The 22,059-nt window shown below is 39.9% G+C and overlaps 1 protein-coding gene and 1 long non-coding RNA gene across 2 annotated transcripts in view; both read left to right on the top strand.

The window, feature by feature from the left end:
- The window catches only part of LOC103518339 (protein cappuccino-like), an 18,878-nt gene extending 15,246 nt beyond the window's left edge, over positions 1–3,632 (top strand). The window contains exons 6-7 of the mRNA XM_026830174.1: positions 2,681–2,756; positions 3,324–3,632. Coding sequence (XP_026685975.1) covers positions 2,681–2,756; positions 3,324–3,374 — 127 coding nt within the window. The 3' untranslated portion in view covers positions 3,375–3,632. The remainder of the gene's footprint in view (positions 1–2,680; positions 2,757–3,323) is intronic.
- An 11,167-nt stretch (positions 3,633–14,799) lies between these two features.
- On the top strand, positions 14,800–19,590 carry LOC113471209. Its single transcript, XR_003393996.1, has 2 exons — positions 14,800–15,177; positions 19,479–19,590. It is a non-coding gene; the product is annotated as an uncharacterized LOC113471209 (long non-coding RNA).
- Positions 19,591–22,059: the final 2,469 nt, after the last annotated feature.

The following is a 22,059-nucleotide window of genomic DNA, read 5'->3' as shown; positions in this document are numbered from 1 at the left end:
TTTTTTAAATTTGCATTTTTTTTTGCAAAACGGCCCATTTTTTGCCAAATATAGGTCACTCTTATGGGAACCCCTATTTTTTATTTAATTTTTGGAATCAGCATAAAATTTTAATTAAAAAAATGTATTCACTCGAAAAAATTTGCTCTACAAAAATTTGCACAAATCGCGATTTTGTGTGCGTCAGTGACCCCAGATATGATAACCAACGCAGTTGGTCCTGAGTTAGAGCGAAGAATGCCTTACTGTGTACAAACAGATGGATCTCATTTTGAACAGCTTTTATAAATTTGTTTGTTGTTGTTGATTGTTGTTGAAATAGTTAAGTGAATAATACAAAAACTAAAGAAATAATTAAGAAATTGTTTTTCTTTCTCACAGTGTACAGAATTTTTGTAGAGCAATTTTTTTCGAGTGAATACATTTTTTCAATTAAAATTTTATGCTGATTCCAATAATTAAATAAAAAATGGGGGTTTCCATAAGAGTGACCTATATTTGGCAAAAAATGGGCCGTTTTGCAAAACAAATTGCAAATTTAAAAAAAGCCATTTTAATCATCAAAATTTCATCTACATGATGCCGTTTATTTCATTCCTTAATTCCCAGCCGTTTCTGAGATATAAGCGTGGTTCGCAAATCACGAACCACCCTGTATATAAAAAAAAAAAAATGTCACAGCGTTATTTCTTTAAACTTTAAGGATATAATCATCGGCCTCGCCACGTGTAAGTGAAAGAGGAAGTACAAGTGAAAAGGAAATTTGACCTACAGGGTGTTTGATAAAAAAGTTGCCACCCCTGAAAACTCGAGAACCGTTTGAAATTCGCAAAAACGCTGAAACACGTATTTCTTTATTTTTGAGGGGAACTTACTTTTAGGAGATCTTAATTTTTCAGCTCTATCAGGGGCGGCCCCAGGGGGTCAACTTTAAAATCTTAAATAAGAACCCCCTACTTGTGATATGTCATATTAAAGGTCTTAAAGAACGTAGTACTTTGATACAAGTTTGAGTTTAATCCGACAAATAGGGCTGGAGTTATGGCCTATTCAAATTTTCATTTTTCCATGTTCTCCCGCCAATAGGGGAAGCTCCAAAAATGGGAAATTCATATCGAGTGTTGATTTGTGCTTCAAATAGGTCCCACTAATGGTTCATGTTGAAACTGACCCAGAAATGAAATTTGGACTTTCGGCCCTGATGGCCTCCGGGGCTCAAAATTGATGTTTCGAAATTTTATTTTTGGGACCAGTTTTCAGTGTTAATCATTAGTGGGACCTATTTGAAGCAAAAATCACCAATCAATATGAATTTCCAAATTTTTGTGCTTCCCCTATTGGCGGGAGAACATGGAAAAAGAAAAGGAAAATTTGAATAGGCCGTAACTCCGGCCCTGGTTGTCAGATTGAGCTCAAACTTGTATTAAAGTACTACATTCTTTAAGACCTTTGATATGATGTATCACAAGTAGGGGGTTCTCATTTGAGATATTAAAGTTGACCCCTTTGGGGCCGCCCCTGAAGGCGCTGAAAAGTTGAGATCCCCCAAAAATAAGTTCCCCTTAAAAGTAAAGAAATACGTGTTTCAGAGTTTTTGCGAACTTCAAACGGTTCTTGAGTTTTCAGGGGTGGCAACTGTTCCCCTTAAAAGTAAAGAAATACGTGTTTCAGAGTTTTTGCGAACTTCAAACGGTTCTTGAGTTTTCAGGGGTGGCAACAAGGGCAATGATAGATAGAACACTAGGGTATACAAGGGCACAAGGGTAATGATAGATAGAATACTAGGGTATACAAGGGCACAAGGGTAATAATGCGGCGATCTAAGTTTGGAGAAAATTGGAACACAGTCTCACACGGTCATTGGTCAAAGCGGACACGGAAAGTAAATTACGCAAGGGTATTCTATTCTATTCTATTATGGGACTGGTTGCTCCTCTCCCGAGAGAGTATGCAATAAACACTGCGACCTCTGTAGATCTATAGTGACCAGTATTTTTTCCCCTGCCCGAGCTGCTATTCCCCGGCCTTGATGGAACCTGGAAGTACCCTCACTGGTATATTTCAACCTCTTCAGTTTCTCTAAAATTCACCTGTAGCACCTCTAAAGAGTCCGCACACTAAGGTTTATTCTAGAGAAAATCTATGAGTTCATATACTATCCCATTAAGAGGATACCAAGAGGTGTCATCAAGGCCAGAGAGCAAGCTCAGGGCCCCCGAATCATAGGGGTCTGATGAGGGATATTCAGGTAAATAATACTTACTTACAGGTACATAATTATGTCGTTGTATCCTACTTCCTGAGACGGACTTGACCGTAGTCCCATTCAGGTACCCTCAAGAGCCACTGTTATTGTCTGTGGCTTGACAGGGCTGGTTTTGTCTCAGTTTTACGTCCTCTAGCGAGACGTACATAAGGGTATACAAGGATCATAAATGACTTGATCTTTGGACCAAAATTGGACATGGGACACCAAATTTCAAGGATCGACGTGCCTAGATTCAATGAACATATGTACCAAATTCCATCACAATCGGACCAGGCTATCAGGAGTTATAGCGGAACAACCATTCAAACAAACATCGAAACCAAATGCAAAGCGGTCGAGTTAAACGGTAGACCTAAAAAAAAAAAGCGACCACCCTGTATATTAAATGCTACGTTTGGGTTATATTTGCAGGGTAAAAGAGGTAAAGCGGAAGCAAGAGGAAAGGAAACAACAAGTTCAGAAAATTAAAAAACAAGAAACTGGCCTGGTAAGTATAGGGTGTTTTTACTTTCTATTACTACAGTATACCGCTATACTATAATGAAAGTATTGCAATCGGTCCAAATTTTCAAAATCGGGAAATGGTTGGAAATATCCGTTTTGGGATCCCCTGATTCCAAAAAGTGGTTTTTAGCCCGTTACGTACTAAAGGTTTAAATGGGAAAAACTAAAAGTTGTGAACAAAATATCTCAAGAACGGTTTATCGTAAAGCGATGAGATTTGGTATGATATCCCTGTATGGTACAAGGAGGCGACTGTAACAATTTGGTAAAAATCGGACAGTCACTCATCCAAATACTGATATCTAATAGCTGACTGATACTAAAGCTGACTGATATCTAATATCACATTTTTCACTCATTCATAAAAATAACTGTTGTTTTCGAACTCCCTCTTACCTACATAATTATTTATGATCTGTCCCATGTTATTCCAAAACTAATTGCCAATTATTCTGAAAATGGGTAGGTATTTATTGTCCCTCATTTAATAATAATGCTTGTTGAAGATTTGCTGAAGTTTACACCAGACTTTTTTTTTCTTCTCTTCCAGAAAGCTCGGTTTCAACGATTAGAACGACTGCAAGACTTGGACAGTACTTGATAGCTGGAGATAAAAGCCAAGATTCGAGCACCCTATTGAAATTCTGATGGCTGTGCAAGATCATGGATTCCAGAGACCGGCAGAAATAGAAATTGAATTTCCAACCTTTCATTCTAAATGTTTACCCAAATGCATATATCCTCTATAATTTGTGTACGGTTCTTTAGTAGTTTATTTTTATTTTATTTATTTTATTATACATTTTTTATAGTGTCATATTTTCCAAAATATGACACTAAAAACATGACAATATGGCACTTGTTTTGGGAAAATATGGCATTTACTTTTTCAAAACATGGCAAAATAAGCGATTTTTTTATTTTAAAGAATCAGAGGCAACTGTTTTACATTTTTCCTTGGAATGTCAAATAAAAATTGAGATAACGGTGTTGGTACAAATTATGGGGTAAAGTGCATTAGAAACTAGAGAAAAAGTTCTAAATATTGGGCTTTGGTACAAATTTCGGGCGATAATGGAGCCTTCATCTCTGATGAAACTATGTACCTCATATTTCACTTCTATGTGGAAAAGCCGAAATTTGCAAAGCTAAAAACTTTGATAATGAAAATTTTCGGTAACAGTTGTGGTTTCATAATTATATCATCGGTTAGGTTATGTACCTATAGTCCTATACACCTACTTGCCTCGGCGGCGTAATGGCCAAGGTGCTGGTCTGGTAACCAGGAGGGTATGGGTTCAATCCCAGCTAGAGCATTGAAATTTTTCCTCACTTATTTGAGAATTTAAGGGTTGGGTGGTAGTGAACGCTTCTGGCTTACATACCTACCTTGTACTTAACAGTCCATTATATTATTACCTATTGTCATAAAAACTAAAAATTTGACTTAAGATGTAGGTAACTGTGCTATTTCAGGAGTAATGAAATCCGTTCTCTAGATTATATCATACCTTCTACTTTTTTAACACCCAGTACCTATTTAAATAAAATTATCTTAATTGAAATAAAATTGTTTTTCATAATTGTAAGAAATATTTAAAAATTAAAATCAGATAAAAATAAAATAAATTATTCTTATCAAGACAATTTTGATTAAGATGTTTTAAATTGATGAGCTTTCGATGTCACTCAGGACGTCATCTTCAGACCAAGATAGATGTTGACTCTATCGCTATCGCAGCAGGAGTAGAAGTGTACTCCTGCTGCGATAGAGTCAACATCTATCTTGGTCTGAACTGTGAAGATGATGTCCTGAGTTACATCGAAAGCTCACCAATTTAAAACATCTTAATCGAAATTGTCTTGATAAGAATATTTCATTTTTTTATCTGATTTTAATTTTTAAATATGTTAATTGAGTTTACCTGGGAAGAAACAACACACTTTGCTTATTACGACAAATGTTCTTGTACCCCGTTTTTACATAGTATGTATGTAAAAACGGGGTGAATAGAAACAATTTTTTTTTTTTTTTAAGAGGTTTGACAGAGGGAACTGTAACTTCTATGGTCTTATCGTCCCGAAATCGAAGAGAGAAGGAAGACAGGATAGGAGAAAGCCAGCCGTTCCGAGAACGAACATTATCCTATCAGGATAAAATCCGCCCCGGGCGGGAATCGAACCCGCGGCCTAGCGCTTACAAGGCAGACGCACTACCAACTAAGCTAACTAGGCTGGCGAATAGAAACAAAACTTCGTGTTAAGGTTTGAAGATTTTTTAAATTTTCCTGCTAAAATGCTAAAGGCTTATAATTTCCTGCTAAAGGCTTATAATTTGGAAGCGTTTTTTTTTGCCCACATTACATGCCTTAGAATTTTAGCAGGAAAAATAAATAATCTGCAAACCTTAACCTTAAAGTTTTGTTTCTATTCAACCCGTTTTACTGTATCTGTTCTTCCAAGTGGGAAATTCAAACCAGGAAAACTGAAAACATGAATTGTGATTTGTGATGTAATGGTGATGGTACAAAGTGAGTTTGAAAGTACAAAATAAGTACTAAATGATGGGCTTTGGTACAAATTTCCAGCACAAGTTGTAGAGATAGTGTGAAGTTAGCACCGCAAACTAAAACTCGAATAGAACAGTTGCGCTTACTTGGGTGATGTTTCAAAGTCATAGAGCAGGAAAAATGAGGATGAGGACCAACGGAATTTTTCTTTTTCTCTTGTACTTGAATTTTTCTGTTACAAATCATGGGACAAAGTGTGTTTGAAAGTACAAAAAAATAAGTAGGTACCTACTAAATGATGGGCTTTGGTACAAATTCCCAGCAAAAGTTGTAGGGATAGCGGATAGCGTGAAGTTAGCACCACAAAACTAAAACTCGAATAGAACAGTTGCGCTTACTTGGGTGATGTTTCAAAGTCATAGAGCAGGAAAAATGAGGATGAGGACCAACGGAATTTTTCTTTTTCTCCCACGACTTTTAGATCCCGAGATAAATCGATTTAAAAAATACTGGTAAATCGTGAACTTTGACGTCACGGCATACGCTCCCATATGCAATGACGTCATATCAAATGTCCCGAGCAAAGCTCCCTCGCACCATCAAATGTCCCGAGCAAAGCTCCCTCACAGACAACACATTAATGTGTTTGTGCGCATACGTTTCTGCGCATTTCTTTCTGCTCCTCCTCAAGCGCGCTTGCATACTGGCGCTACCTAGCGGACGAAAAAAACGACTGCGTAAAGTCTGACGTCACACATCTTTGAACTCTTTCATTAGAACGTTTCGGATTATTTATTATTTTTGACGATCTTTACGAAAAAAATACATTTGGACAGTTATATTTTTCATGAGAATCATCAATTGTGAGATAACGGTGCTGGTACAAATTATGGATCAAAGTGATTTTGAAAGTACAAAAATAAGTACTAAATGATGGGCTTTGATACAAATTCCCAGCAAAAGTTGTGGTGCTAACTTCATGCACCTTAAAGTTAGAACTGTGCGTAGAAAGACCCACTAATTTGACTTTTTACCACTCAACACAGGCTTTTGTTTGAGTGGACGTGTGAGAGCTGTCATTGTCACTGTGGAGGATGATCCGTCTTCGGCGGCCAATTTCTCTGAGTTTTTTGAGGATTTCTGGCAAACAAATGGTTGTGTCTGATTCAGGGTGTGTTTATGTACTGGGCTGAGATAGGCCATTCTCCGCCTTTCTTGGCGTGTGGAAAATGATGTAACTTAACACAGAGCCTTCATGAGCGTTTAAAGTTGGCGGGAAATTCGAAATTTTGTTTTTTTTTCCGCAACTTGTAAAATCTGAATTCATTTTTTACTTTTTATCTCTAGTTTGCACGTTTATATTATACTTTTCATTTAAATTAGATATTACAAACAATCGAATTACAAAGCAAACAAAAAAAAAAATATAAAATAAATTTTAAAAATTGCCGCCGGGACAGAGGGTTAGAAAAAATGCCCAACAATCCCACGCTATCCCTTGCTTAAGTTACCACTCCAATGCAAAACTGTAGAAACAATATCCTATCTCACCTCGTCCGAGCTCATCTCAGCCCAGTACATAAACACACCCTCAGAATAGATTAGGAAGCGAATACAATAGTCCGTCCACTATACCTTTTATTATTAGTAATAATAAAGGAAGGACGGACTAAAAAGCAAAAAGCCTTGTGACAATCTCTAGAACCACAACACCTAGAAAGCTGAAATTTGATAGGAACGAATAGGTACCTATCTACGCATTTTGTTATCACTATTTTTCAATATCAGCATAGGTACCTGTACCTATTTTCAAATTTAGATATTTTCATTCCATTTTTTATCATGCACTTATTCAAGTAGTTACTTCTTCGTACATGTACATTTTTTTAAGGGGTTTGACAGAGGGAACTGTAACTGCTATGGTCTTATCGTCCCGAAATCGAAGAGAGAAGGAAGACAGGATAGCAGAAAGCCAGCCGTTCCGAGAACGAACATTATCCCATCAGCTTAGTTGGTAGGATAAAATCCGCCCGGGCGGATTTTATCCTACCAACTAAGCTAACTAGGCTGGCAAAAAAGATCTTTTATTTTCACTGCCCTGACGCAAAGACCAGTCCCTATAATATTTGGTTCATCTACTACACCTCAAAGTTTCCATTATTTTCCCTCAAGTCAAACCATTTTTTTTTTATCAAACAATGTAAAACAAATTCAAACAATACCAACTTGGTAAAACTCTCACCCTGCCTCCTCCCCTGATAACGAACGTGTGAAGTGCTGAAGTTCAGTAGAATCATTTCAGCTAAGGTTACACTTCTTGCTGATAGTCAAACTCAGTCCAGCTTTAGTCCAGATTGATTGACCCGAAGAAGAGAGTTGTGATTCTGAGTTGTGGTAATTTTGAGTTGTGACTAGTTCGGAAGAAAATTAGGACTTTATCTGTGTGTTGTGCCGTCGTTAATGGTCGATTATGCCGCTGCAAAAGGTGAGTGAGAGTGCCTTTTCTGGGATTTTTACTTTTTTATAGTTCTGATCTCCACATACCAAACATCCCTGCTCAAAGTTCCACTTTATGTAAACACTACCTACGTAGGTACCTACAAAGCGTAAACAATACCAGTCAGAGAAATAAGTGGATATGATGAACATCTGGAAAACAGAAACAATTAATAGAAAATGAAGTGAAATACCCCCAGAAAAGTCCCTGGAGAGAAATTTCCATAACACACCATTGAGTCAATGACCAAAAGTGTAAACAATACCAGAACAAGTGGAAAATGGGAATAGAAAATGAACCATAGAACCTACCACCGAGCACGAAGTGCGAGTCCTAAATATATACAGCCCCTTGTGTAACTGACTGACTGACTGACTGACTGGCTCACTCACTCACTCACTCACTCATACTAATTCTAGCCCACTTCTAGATGAGCTAGGAAGATGCGGTTTTCACCATTGGATTCCTTATTTTTTGTACATACTAAGAAAAATCGAAAACTCCCGAAATTCCAAACCGGTTCCCCAGATATTGACGTTTTTTAGTCCCCCCATAAGAAATACACGGGGAACACGCTTTGAGGCCAGCAAAACTTTTCCTACGTGACCTCATGCATACCCCGCGAAGCCCCGGGAGCGCGCAAAAACTATAAAAATTAAAAAAAATATTGAGACTAAAACGAAGAAAATGCGTTCACTAGATCGTCTCAGGAGGTGCTGCCACCACAGTGGTGAAAATCGTTACTAATAATTATTATTTTTTAAAAGCGGGATTTTGATTTAACCCAACAGTACTCCATAGTTAAACCTGAACCGTAGGACGGCAAAGACTAGCTATTGAAGATCTACTTGAACCTATAATAACACAAGTTGAATCCAGAGGATCCAATCCAAGCTGTGCTAGCTAGATGGATAGGTAGTTACGCCTGCAGAGAAATTTCCATAAGACACAATTGAATCAATGACCAAAAGCGTAAACAATACCAGTCAGAGAAATAAGTGGATATGATGAACATCTGGAAAACAGAAACAATTAATAGAAAATGAAGTGAAATACCCCCAGAAAAGTCCCTGGAGAGAAATTTCCATAACACACCATTGAGTCAATGACCAAAAGTGTAAACAATACCAGAACAAGTGGAAAATGGGAATAGAAAATGAACCATAGAACCTACCACCGAGCACGAAGTGCGAGTCCTAAATATATACAGCCCCTTGTGTAACTGACTGACTGACTGACTGACTGGCTCACTCACTCACTCACTCACTCATACTAATTCTAGCCCACTTCTAGATGAGCTAGGAAGATGCGGTTTTCACCATTGGATTCCTTATTTTTTGTACATACTAAGAAAAATCGAAAACTCCCGAAATTCCAAACCGTTTCCCGAGATATTGACGTTTTTTAGTCCCCCCATAAGAAATACACGGGGAACACGCTTTGAGGCCAGCAAAACTTTTCCTACGTGACCTCATGCACACCCCGCGAAGCCCCGGGAGCGCGCAGCGCGACTGTAAACGAGGGAGCGCGAAGCGCGACCCCATGCACAACCCCGCGAAGCCCCCGGGAGCGCGCAGCGCGACCGTAAGCAAGGGAGCGCGAAGCGCGACCCCAACAAGTTTTCATTTCTTCGAAACAAGGAAACTTTTCCTACGTTTAATATTTTGCTCTCGCTTTTAGTTTTCAGTTTTCATTTCTTCGAGACAAGACTCAGGGACGGTTGCTCTCGCTTTTAGTTTTCAGTTTTCATTTCTTCGAGACAATACTCAGGGACGATATTAGTTTTCAGGGGCGAAGCTTGCTCTCGCTTTTAGTTTTCAGTTTTCATTTCTTCGAGACAAGACTCAGGGACGATATTAGTTTTCAGGGGCGAAGCCAGATGCACAACCCCGCGAAGCCCCCGGGAGCGCGCAGCGCGACCGTAAACAAGGGAGCGCGAAGCGCGACCCTACGCATACCCCCGCGAACGGGAGCGGCAGCGCGACCGTAAACGCGACCCTATGCATAACCCCGCGAAGCCCCCGGGAGCGCGCAGCGCGACGTAAACAAGAGGAGTCGCGAAGCGACCACAAGGGAGCGCGAAGCGCGACCCCATGCACAACCCCGCGAAGCCCCGGGAGCGCGCAGCGCGACCGTAAACGAAGGAGCGCGAAGCGCGACCCCCAAGTTTTCATTTCTTCGAAACAAGGAAACTTTTCCTACGTTTAATATTTTGCTCTCGCTTTTAGTTTTCAGTTTTCATTTCTTCGAGACAAGACTCAGGGACGGTTGCTCTCGCTTTTAGTTTTCAGTTTTCATTTCTTCGAGACAATACTCAGGGACGATATTAGTTTTCAGGGGCGAAGCTTGCTCTCGCTTTTAGTTTTCAGTTTTCATTTCTTCGAGACAAGACTCAGGGACGATATTAGTTTTCAGGGGCGAAGCCAGATGCACAACCCCGCGAAGCCCCCGGGAGCGCGCAGCGCGACCGTAAACAAGGGAGCGCGAAGCGCGACCCTACGCATACCCCCGCGAAGCCCCGGGAGCGCGCAGCGCGACCGTAAACAAGGGAGCGCGAAGCGCGACCCCATGCACAACCCCGCGAAGCCCCGGGAGCACGCAGCGCGACCGTATACGCAACCCCGCGTAGCGAACACGCGAAGCCCCCGGGGGGTGCTCGTAATTAATACTCCGCCCCCTCCCGATCACTCTAACTACTTAACGGTGCTCTTTTATAGCGAGTATTAATTATACTTACCTTTTCTTAATAAAGTTTTATTTTTTTACTTTTGAAATAAAAGAAATCATTATTCTTGTTATTTAATCGGAACGATTAGTAAGCTATTTCCTTGATGATTAGGATTTTATCATTACAAGTCTCTATCGTTGTAGGTACCTACATAAATGTGGATGAAACAGCGCCCATGTCCCTACCCTTTTGGCAAAAATAGCCTGTAACACCGCCTATCTTCTTTAACTAGTTAACGGTGCTCTTTCATAGCTTAATGTTACTAAAAATATACAGTGGGTATCTTAAAATAATAATTTCTTTCAAAAAAATCCAAAACAATGTAGTTTTTGATTTACAGTACAGTTTTTACTTGCTCCTGTAAAGTTGCAAAAAATGAGATAGGCGGTGTGACTTTGGCAGCGACGCTATAAGGGTTCAGTGAACTGTAGAAATCACTCAGAAAAAGAGGACTTAAAGCGTCCCGTAGACTTTAAAGGCCTGAATAGTTCGATTCCCGCCCGGGGCGGCTTTTATCCTAAATAGATAAAGTTTGTTCTCAGAACGGCGGGCTTTCTCCTATCCTGTCTTCCTACTCTCTTTGATTTCGGGACGATAAGACCTCAGTTGTTACAATTCCCCCTATCAAACCTCTTGAAAAAAAAAATATATATATAAAGTAAGTATGTAGAATAAAATAAAGGTAAAATAAACCCACACCTCTGTGGAAAGAAGGAGGGAATGAAATGGAGCGAACTTTTCCTGCGTTTAATATTTTGCTCTCGCTTTTTCAGTTTTCATTTCTTCGGGACAAGACTCAGGGACGATATTAGTTTTCAGGGGCGAAGCCAAGGGAGCGCGAAGCGCGACCACATGCTCACCCCGCGAAGCCCCGGGAGCGCGCAGCGCGACCGTAAACAAGGGAGCGCGAAGCGCGACCCCATGCACACCCGCGAACCCCGGGAGCGCGCAGCGCGACCGTAAACGAAAGGGGAGCGCGAAGCGCGACCCCATGCACACACCGCGCGAAGCCCGGGAGCGCGCAGCGCGACCGTAAACAAGGGAGCGCGAAGCGCGACCCCATGCACAACCCGCGAAGCCCCCGGGAGCGCGCAGCGCGACCCGCGTATGCAACCCCGCGAAGCCCGGAGCGCGCAGCGCGACGTAACGACAAGGAGCGCGAAGCGCGAACCCCATGGCGACAACCCCCGCGAGCCCCGGGGAGCGCGCAGGCGCGACCGTAAACAAGGGAGCGCGAAGCGGAACCCCATGCACAACCCCGCGAAGCCCCGGGAGCGCGCCAGCGCGACCGGTATACGCAACCCCGCGTAGCGAACACGCGAAGCCCCCGGGGGGTGGAGGGGGGCGAAGCCCCCCTCCCGAGCACGAGCACGAAGTCTTAAATATATACAGCCCCTTGTGTAACTGACTGACTCACTCATACTAATTCTAACCCACTTCTAGACGTGCTAGGAAGATGCGGTTTTCACCATTGGATTCCTTATTTTTTGTAGGTACTGGGAAAAATCGGAAAATCCCGAAATTCCAAACCGTTCCCGAGATATTGACGTTTTTTAGTTCCCCCATAAGAAATACACAGGGAACAAGGTTTGAGGCCAGCAAAACTTTTCCTGCGTTTAATATTTTCTCTCGCTTTTAGTTTTCAGTTTTCATTTCTCGAGATAAAACTCAGGGACGATATAAGGTCTCAGGGGCGAAGCCAAGGGACCGCGAAGCGCGACCTCATGCACATCCCGCGAAGCCCCGAGAGCGCGCAGCGCGACCGTAAACAAGGGAGCGCGAACCGCGACCCCATGCACAACTCCGCGAAGCCCCAGGAGCGCGCAGCGCGACCGTAAACAAGGGAGCGCAAAGCGCGACCCCATGCACAATTCCGCGGAGCCCCGGGAGCGCGCAGCGCGACCGTAAACGAGGGAGCGCAAAGCGCGACCCCATTGACCTCAGATTTGGATTTTTCCCAACTTTTTACATAGGAATCGACCATTTATTTATAAGTTTTACCCATTTGCAACTGCTCCATTGACTGACATTTGTTTCTCTAGTGAAGTCTACCGGGAGAATTGCCGTAGTGAAGTCTAGCGGGAGATCCTCCGGTTAATACGAACAGTTGTCTTTTTAATCAGCTGATTATCCCCACTACGCACTACGAGTTGACTACGAGATTTTTACCCCCATTCTCTAAATTTCGGTTTATGATTTATCCTAAATCCTAAACCCGCGTAGCGAACACGCGAAGCCCCCGGGGGGTGGAGGGGGGCGTAGCCCCCCTCCCGAGCACGAAGTGCGAGTCTATCTAAAATATATACAGCCCCTTGTGTAACTGACTCACTGACTGACTCACTCACTCATACTAATTCTAACCCATTTCTAGATGGGCTAGGAAGATGCGGTTTTCACCATTTTTTTAGGTACTGGAGAAAACCTCCGAAATTCCAAACCGTTCCCGAGATATTGACGTTTTTTAGTCCCCCCATAAGAAATACACGGGGAACACACATGGCCAGCAAAACTTTTCCTACGTTTAATATTTCTCTCTCGCTTTTAGTTTTCAGTTTTCATTTCTTCGAGACAAGACTTAGGGACGATACTAGTTTTCAGGGGCGAAGCCCCGGGAGCGCGCAGCGCGACCGTAAACAAGGGAGCGCGAAGCGCGACCCCAAGCACAACCCCGCAAAGGCGCGACCGTAAACAAGGGAGCGCGAAGCGCGACCCCCTGCACAACCCCGCGAAGCCCCCGGGAGCGCGCAGCGCGACTGTAAACAAGGTAGCGCGACCCCATGCACAACCTCGCGAAGCCCCGGGAGCGCGCAGCGCGACCGTATACGCAACCCCGCGTAGCGAACACGCGAAGCCCCCGGGTGTGGAAGGGGCGAAGCCCCTCCTCCCGAGCACAAAGTGCGAGTGTTCAATATAAGATGAGTAGAGGATAAATTTAACTTATATTCCACAGATGTGGTTGCGTAGAATTAAAATCGAAGCACGAGTGATAGATTGAGAAATACATTTCAGGGTGGATTCACTGATGTTGAATTCTACTGCAAAACTTTTGAAAAATGAAGTAATGGTGCCTCGATAGATTGAGAAATACATTTCAGGGTGGATTCACTGATGTTGAATTCTACTGCAAAACTTTTGAAAAATGAAGTAATGGTGCCTCTATAGAGGAGCTATAGCTCCTATATGAACAAACCTCTAACATCAATTTCAGATAACCCATATTTTTCTTTGTAGTATGGGATTGTTGGTATGTAGATGCTCCTTTTTTCCTCGTGAACTTCATCAGGTTGTTCCGCACTAGTTTCAAAACGGACAGTAGGATCTACATCCCTACTCGCATGAACTGACGTCATCACGAAAAAATGGCTGCCCGCGAAAATTTTGTGCGTTTCGAAAATCAGAAATTTCCAACAAAGATTTCTCCTCTTAGGAAGCCTCAAATGAAATTTTAAGCATTTCTATTGAAATCAGCGTGTTTCGAACTTCCTTTATCAGCGAAGAAAAAAAAAAGTGGTTGAGCCCCATTTGTGTACACCTGATCTAAACCAAATGCAAAACGGCCGAGTTAAAACATAGACCTCACTACGTTCGATCAAAAATATGGCGTGCGGTAATGGAGCAGTGTTGCAAATGGGTAAAAATTATTAAATGGTCAATTCCTATGTAAAAAAAGTTCGGAAAAATCCAAATCTGAGGTCAAAACTTCGAAAAAATAACTGTAAAAAGGTCGAAAATTCAATTTTTATTTTCCGTTCTAATGAAAGAATTCAAATATGTGTGACGTCAGACTTTACGCGGTTGTTTTGTTTCGTCCGTTAGGTAGCGCCACTATGCAAGGGCGCTAGTGGAGGAGCAGAAAGAACTGCACAGAAACGTATGCGTACAAACACGATAATGCGTTGCCTGTGAGGGAGCTTTGCTCGGGACATTTGATGTGACGTCATCACCTACGGGAGTGTATGCCGTGACGTCAAAGTTCACGATTTGCCGGCATTTGTTTAATCAATTTATCTCGGGATACTATAGAAGTCGTAGAAGAAAAAGAAAAATTCCGTTGGTACTCATTTTTCCTGCTCTATGACTTTGAAACATCACCATACTATAGAAGTCGTAGAAGAAAAAGAAAAATTCCGTTGGTACTCATTTTTCCTGCTCTATGACTTTGAAACATCACCCATCACCCAAGTAAGCGCAACTGATCTATTTTGACAAAAATACAAAATTGTACGGTAATCCCGCAGGACCAAACTGGCAACACTGTGGTGTGGAGTTGTTTTTAAAGTTTTTGGTGAACTCCGAACTCCAAAACAAGATTAATTAACAAGAAAAAAAAGTAAAAAGTTCTTTTTTCAATTTTTCCCATTTATCTTTTGCGTAGAAATTTTCATTTGTCCAATTTTCTTTTTCCCGATTTCCCGAAGGTATCAGACTCTTCTACCCGTTATGATACTACTTAACCGTTGATCATTTCGCCTTTTTCTTTATTTTTCTAGGAGCTCTTTTTCATAACTTCTTGGGCTTTAAAGTTCCTAATCCGAATCTTCGTTTTAATAAAAAATGTGTCGTGCTCTTTAAATTAGAGTGTAGGTATAAATGGTATAAGAAAAGTGACTCAGTGAGAAGTCTGAAATGGTGTTTTACTGAAGAAAAATAAATTATGGTAAACATCTAAGTAAGTACCTATGTAGATTGATTTAATTATGATCTAGAAGTCCTCCTTGCAAGCTTTTTAAATGATATTTTTACATTCAAGTTACTTGTTAATTTCTAAAAAAGAGGAAAGAACCCCTGATGGCAATTGTTAGGTGGTGTCAAAATTCCAGGTTTGACCCCAGAAGGGGCAGCATCCAATTGCGCCAATCCCTATCTCAAAAATAAAAATGTGTGTTTGATTCCGCCATGCTCAATTTTGGGAAATCCTGAAACTGCCTTCTACTCTGCAAACACAGTTTTTATATACTTTGTTATGAACTATGGGTAGGTAATTGGAAGTCACGTGAATTTCTTTTTATAATAGAATAAAACTTGTTTTAAACAATATTTGCTACTTAAAAAACATCAAAAGAACACAATAAAAGCTAATTTAGATTAATTATTCGTACTATGATGTAGAAAACTTTCGGAAAAATTAAGAACAAACAGGTTTGGTTGTGAAAATTAAGAGAAAAATATTTATTTTGCCTGTTTATAGCCAGGAAGCAATCAGTAACAAACAAGCATAACATAATTTTTATAGTTATAACCCTTTAATAACACTAATCACTGCTCTAATTGTGAAAACTCCTTCTTGCGTTCAACCTAACCCTATAATAACACTGGTCACTGTTCATTTGTGCCAGTTCCTTTGGTAGCAATATTCCACGGACTTGACTTCTGCACAAGTACCGAACTATGTACTGTCTACCTTTAGGCATGTACTTTTACCTGTTAGCATCACTCGGTTTGATAGTGCATAGGCTAGGTACCTATGTATGTATTTATGTATGTACCTACAGAATATTATGTAGATACTAATGCATCTAATACAGGCATGTCAAACTCAAAATGTATAGAGGGCCATTTTTGATATTTGTTGAACATTGGGGGGCCACAAGTATTCCCCCCCCCCCCCAGTAAAAAAAAATCATGGTATTCATTTGTTTTTTTAAAAAGAAGTTTTATTGGGTCACAATAATTTTATTTTGAACATAGAAATAGTCTCCAAATCTTGTACGTCTGATACATCTGAACTAGATCCAGCGTGCTAGTGATTTTAATCCAAATTTTTATTAGTAAGTAGGTAAAGTAGGTATCTATTATTTTATTAGATGCGTTTACCAAGAAGTACTTTTTAACTTCATTTTGTTTCAAAGAATAAAGTAATAAAAAAAAAAATGTCTCCTTGTGAAATATTATTAATTTATTTAATATTATACCCTTGTGGCTCACAGCGGGCCGCACAATTTGACCAGGCGGGCCGCCAGTTTGACATGCCTGATCTAATACTTAATCATCAGTTCAGTAGTGTTTAATTGTTTGTTGTGTTATTACAACTTTTGAGTTTAATGTGACGAGAGAAAAGATGAATCATGAACATGAGCCTGTGCAGTATCATGACGTTAAAAAGAAAGAGTTGCAAGCCGTGGCCAAACGCAAAGCAATGGAGGACTTGTGTGAACTTCTGATCTCTACAATGCACTTCTTAGAGAAAATTTCCTACCATTACAGAGTAAGGAGAGTGAAATAAAATCTTTAAATTAAAACAGCATTTCTGTACCCAATTTCCTAGATAATATTGGAATTGAATTTATTTATTTATTTATTATTTTTTTTTTGTTAGTACAAATTTTTGTCGATAGTGGGATTCGAACCCGGGACCTTCTGCATGGCAAGCAAGCGCGTTACCACTGGACTAACCGTGCCCCCTTACCACTGGACTAACCGTGACCTATGTATAATATTATTAAATTATGTATTTTTCAAATAAATTGTCTTCTGTATTTTGAACTTTTATGTTTTTTATCAAATAAACCGTATGTATTTTTCAAATAAATTGTCTTTTATTTTTTTCATCAAATAAACCGTCTTTACCCATTTTAACTCATGAAAACCTATATAGGTTATTTACTTTACTGGCGGAATAGAAGGCTACTTTTCATTTGGTGGAATTGGTAGCTGGTAGAAAAGAACACACATTGGCGGAATCGGACAACGCCCCCCAGAAGTGACACCACTTTAGCATAAAAGTAAGAGATAATATCAACAACAAAGTTTCGGTCTACCTCAGTTTCAAAAGTGATAGTTAACTAGAAAATTGGGTAACTGTCTAGAAGACACAGCAATAAAGATGTGTAAATACAAAGTCTCGTACAAAGGACGGGTCAACCACTAGTTTATATTATCTATAAATTATGTTATGCTTGTTTGTTACTGATTGCTTCCTGGCTATAAACAGGCAAAATAAAAAATTTTCTCCTAATTTTCACAACCGAACGTGTTTGTTCTTAGTTTTTCCGAAAGTTTTCTATATCATAGTACGAATAATTAATCTAAATTAGCATTTATTGTGTTCTTTTGATGTTTTTTAAGTAGCAAATATTGTTTAAAACAAGTTTTATTCTATTATAAAAAGTCCTAACACCAATAGGTGAGGAGTTGTAGCGACAAATATGGGCAAAAAACACATAATGCCCCTGGATTGCATAACCAAAGTGACGGAAAACTTTAAGGCCGTTGAGCATGTCGACAGCGATGTCCGATCGAGCTGAAACTTTTTAGCAATTTTTTTTAGACCAAAAGGAACCATAAATCGAGTGATAATCATTACTTTTTAATACTTCGAAAATAAGGGCCAGTCTAGTGTGCCTATTAGTAAGTATGGAGGTAGGCATCGAAATAAATCACCTGTCGGCTTTTGGGGAATTTTGAAGAACGAAATGTTTTTATAATAATTATGATTGACGATCAAAACAAGAACCACCTTGACGCAAACACAAATGGAGCTTAGGGTCCTTGAGAGATGTTTACAGAATGTTATCAAAAAGATCGATCAACTTTGAGAGACAATCTACATAAAGTTAAGAAAAAAGCAACCTACATCTTGGAGAATTACATATTTACCTATGTACGTACAGGATTGTAACAAAATTAAAAGAAACCATCTTTTGCAGAATACACTTCATTAATTTGTACATAGCCGTCACTAATTGTAATTTGTAATTTGTAATTTATTTGTACAATTTATTTGACATAAAATACATAATATGAGTACAATGTATAGGTAAAGATAATAGTATTATTTATGTATTTAAAAAGATAAGGAAAAAAAAAGCAGTGTACTCTTCTCACACTAAGAGGAAAAATTCCCCTTGTTTTGTGAGAAGTAGTAAAAAAAAAAAAAAAAAAAAAAAAAGTGCAGAAGTTCACTAGCTGAACAGGTGTATCACACAGGTGACACAGAACTGAAAGGGGACACCCTGCCCCGAGGCAAAAACTTTACACATAGGTTGTTCTTCTGAAATTTTACTGAAATCTTTATGAAGTTGGTTGAAAAAAAAACTAATTCCGATTTTCTCCCCCCAAAACTGACTAGTCACTTACTCAATAAGGTAAACTATTTAAAACTATAAACTGTACAAACGGATGACTTACTGAGACAATGTTTGGTCACTCCCCCCACACGTCTACTCCTCTTTTATTCAAAACACAGAAAAAGGTCGCACTGTAGATCTGGTCTTTTCGAAATCTCAAAAGCAAGTGTCCACATTAACTCTTCTGGCTAACAATCCCAGGGTCTAGGGTACCACCCTCAATATATTTATGATACACGTGTAATCTGAAATAAGCATAGCCTGTAGCACTACCCTTTGGGATAGCAGCTTAACTCCAAACACAAAAAGCCCACTCCGAGGCTTAGGTGTAGGGGCGAACAGCCCTAAAGGATGGGTTAAGCTTCTATGAATCTACGAATCTACGAATCTACTACCCTTTGTCAGCAGAAAATCAGAAAGGAGTTTTGAGATAGGGGTGTGCCGTGTTCTCAATAGCAGGCTTCAATCTCACACTATCCAATATACATATACATATAAAAAAAAAAAAACCAAAGTTATTTATTGCTACAGGGTAACAAGCTGTGGCACTTTGAATTGCATTTTACATTTTTCTTCTTACAAAAACGTTTTTTTTTTTTTTTTTGATGTCTGGCACTTTGTCTGGCAGGAGAATCTGAAAAAATCCTTGACCACTTCCTGATGATTGTGCTCGAAATCAAACGAAATAAAGTCAAAACAAAAAGATGTGCATACACCCAATTGTTAAAGTCTCAGCTCTGGCAAAAGAATCTGAGTGAGGTCTACAGCTCACAGAACCACTCGTTTATTTTTCAAATCAACTTATACTGCTCGTTTTAGTTACTAAGTCAACTCTAACTAGGAATAGTCAACTCTAACAAAGAATATACTTTCACTGTAACATTTGTACTATATTGTGTTCCAGGTTGAAGACAAATACATAGCTTCAAAATGACTGATGTGGATCCAGAAACTCTGCTGGAATGGCTAAATATGAGTACTGGCGATGAGAGAGATATGCAGCTCATAGCACTAGAACAGTTGTGTATGTTACTGCTCATGTCAGATAATGTGGACCGTTGCTTTGAAAGGTAAGATGAAAGCTTTGAATTATTGCAGGTAAACTACATTGGTAACTTGACAGACCATCTGGAGGATCATGTTCCTGACCCCACTTGGGCTGTGTGGAAACAGGTGGCTTTTTGCCAAATGGAGGGTAAAACCCTGTCAATATAAATGGCAGTGAGTTTTCATAGGCGGTTCTTGCCTAAATGTTTGGGGGGGCTTGATTTTGAAGGTACACCTTCAAAATTTTGATTTAGCTTTATGTAAAAAATCTGGTGTGAACATCACACGACTTTCCTTATCCTATTTAATGATGCTTATCCTATTTAATGATGCTTACATGTACCTACTTCTACTGTCAAACGTATCGCATCGTTCTCTGTTTCTCTGTGTTCTTTCAATGTTTTTAATGTAAATTATTCGTGAAATTATAAATCGTAATATCATTCTTTGTTAATTTTCTTCGCTGATTCTGAAAATGTCATTACTTTTTTAATCGGACAAGTAACAAAAAAGTTACGTTGTGATATATTTTTTTCTTTGTTTAAATCGTCTCGTACTTTGTGTATTTATGTATACGCTTTATCTACCAGTCCCCCTATCAGTTTATTTCAAAGTTTGACCTTGAAATACTTAATAGCTGTGTGGCGCTGGGTCCCTGTGTTACCTGAAATATTCATTCATTGATACTGAGTACCTGTTGAACTGTACCTCTATATTCAGTTACCTACTACCGTGATATCTAGTCATTTTCTGTTTATACCAAACTGATACCTTGCTCAGCTGAGATGAGTACTATGACCGATACTACAGTCGAGGTACCTACTACTTGTAATACTATTGATTCCAACCAGGCGCGGTCCAATGCACAGTCTGTCGATATTCACAAGTATGTGACACAGCTTGAAAAGCGTGTTCTGGAGCAAGAACAACTTATTGCTCTGTTGAATGACAAAATCTCAGGATTGGAGTCCAGGAGTGGTAAGAAGTCTTACTATCAAGCTCTTGTGAATCAGGACAATCCCACGACGTCTTCTGGTTCCTCGGGCAGCCATGCAACTGTTCAGTCTGCTGATGGTGTTGTAGCCAGTGGTTCTTCATCTGCTGATGGAAATGGTCAACGCATCAAGTCCAGATCTACTCCTAGCGTCTCTTTCATTGGTTCTAGGAAGACTGATATTGCTTCGGTTCCAACCGTGAGATACTTTCAACTTTTTGTGACAAGGGTTAATCCTGCTACTTCATGTCAAATGCTGACGGAAAATTTGATGAACAATATTTCTGAACTATCATCTGTCAAGTGTTCTAAATTGAAGACTCGCCATGCATCGTACGCGTCCTTCCATATTGTCGTGCCTGAAGCTGAGAAGTCACTAGTTTTCTGTGGTGATGCTTGGCCAGAGGGTACGTTAGTGAAGCAGTTTGCTGGGAAGCTTCTCCGGGGCTTTGTTCAGGAATCCTTCTCTTCTGGTGCTGCTGGTAGCGATTCGGCTTCTGTTGGATCTGGTTCTGCTGGAAATGGAGCGGATGTCACACGTCCTAAAACAACTGGAGCTCCACCGAAACGAAAAGTCCAACCCAAGAGTACCACTACAGTGAGACAGGGCGGCGTAGCTACTGGCTCTCGTTCCAGTTCTCCTTTAGTAACTGGTGGAACTTCCAACACATCCCCCGCACCTTCTACTTCTGCTTCTTCTCCAAAAAACTCGAGGCCGAAAAGGGTCCTGAAGAAGTCATAACCTGCTATTACCAGAATGTACAAAGTCTGAGAGGTAGATTTGACACTTTTAGGAATAATGTTCATCTTTGTTCTTATGACATTTTGTTTATAACAGAAACTTGGTTAAATGACAATTTTTCATGTAGTGAAATAAAACTTAACAATTATGACATTTATCGTTCTGACAGGAACTACTCTTTATCAAATACAACTCGAGGGGGTGGGGTTTTGATTGCGGTCAACAAAAGACTGAAATCCAAGTTGGTTCCAATTGAGGCACCTTCCCTGGTATTTGAACATGTTTTTGTCAATGTACTGTTACCCGACACTTCTCTTTTACTCGGTTGTACTTATATTAATCCATCTTCTGCTCTTGATATTTATAATGAACATTGTACTGTTGTTGATCAGTTGCGTGAAAAATATCCCAACTCTGGGAACAATAAATTTAATATTTTTCCATCAAGGAAGCTTTTTTTGCTTTAGGGAATCTTTTGCGATAATCACTGACGATTTGTAGTGCAAATTGTCTTTGCTTGACTAAAAATGAAGAGCAAAGACAATTTGCACTACAAATTGTTAGTGATTATCGCAAAAGATTCCCTAAAGCAAAAAAAGCTTCCTTGATGGAAAAATATTAAAGTTATTGTTCCCAATAAAACTATAAATTATGTTCTAATAGTCTGACTGGGGGACGTTAAACAGGGAGTAGACCAGCTTA

Source organism: Diaphorina citri, unplaced genomic scaffold (assembly GCF_000475195.1).
Source record: "Diaphorina citri unplaced genomic scaffold, Diaci psyllid genome assembly version 1.1 scaffold2157, whole genome shotgun sequence".
Lineage (NCBI taxonomy): Eukaryota > Metazoa > Arthropoda > Insecta > Hemiptera > Psyllidae > Diaphorina > Diaphorina citri.
The sequence above is the reverse complement of the archived record's forward strand: the minus strand, read 5'-3'. Positions and strand labels throughout refer to the sequence as shown.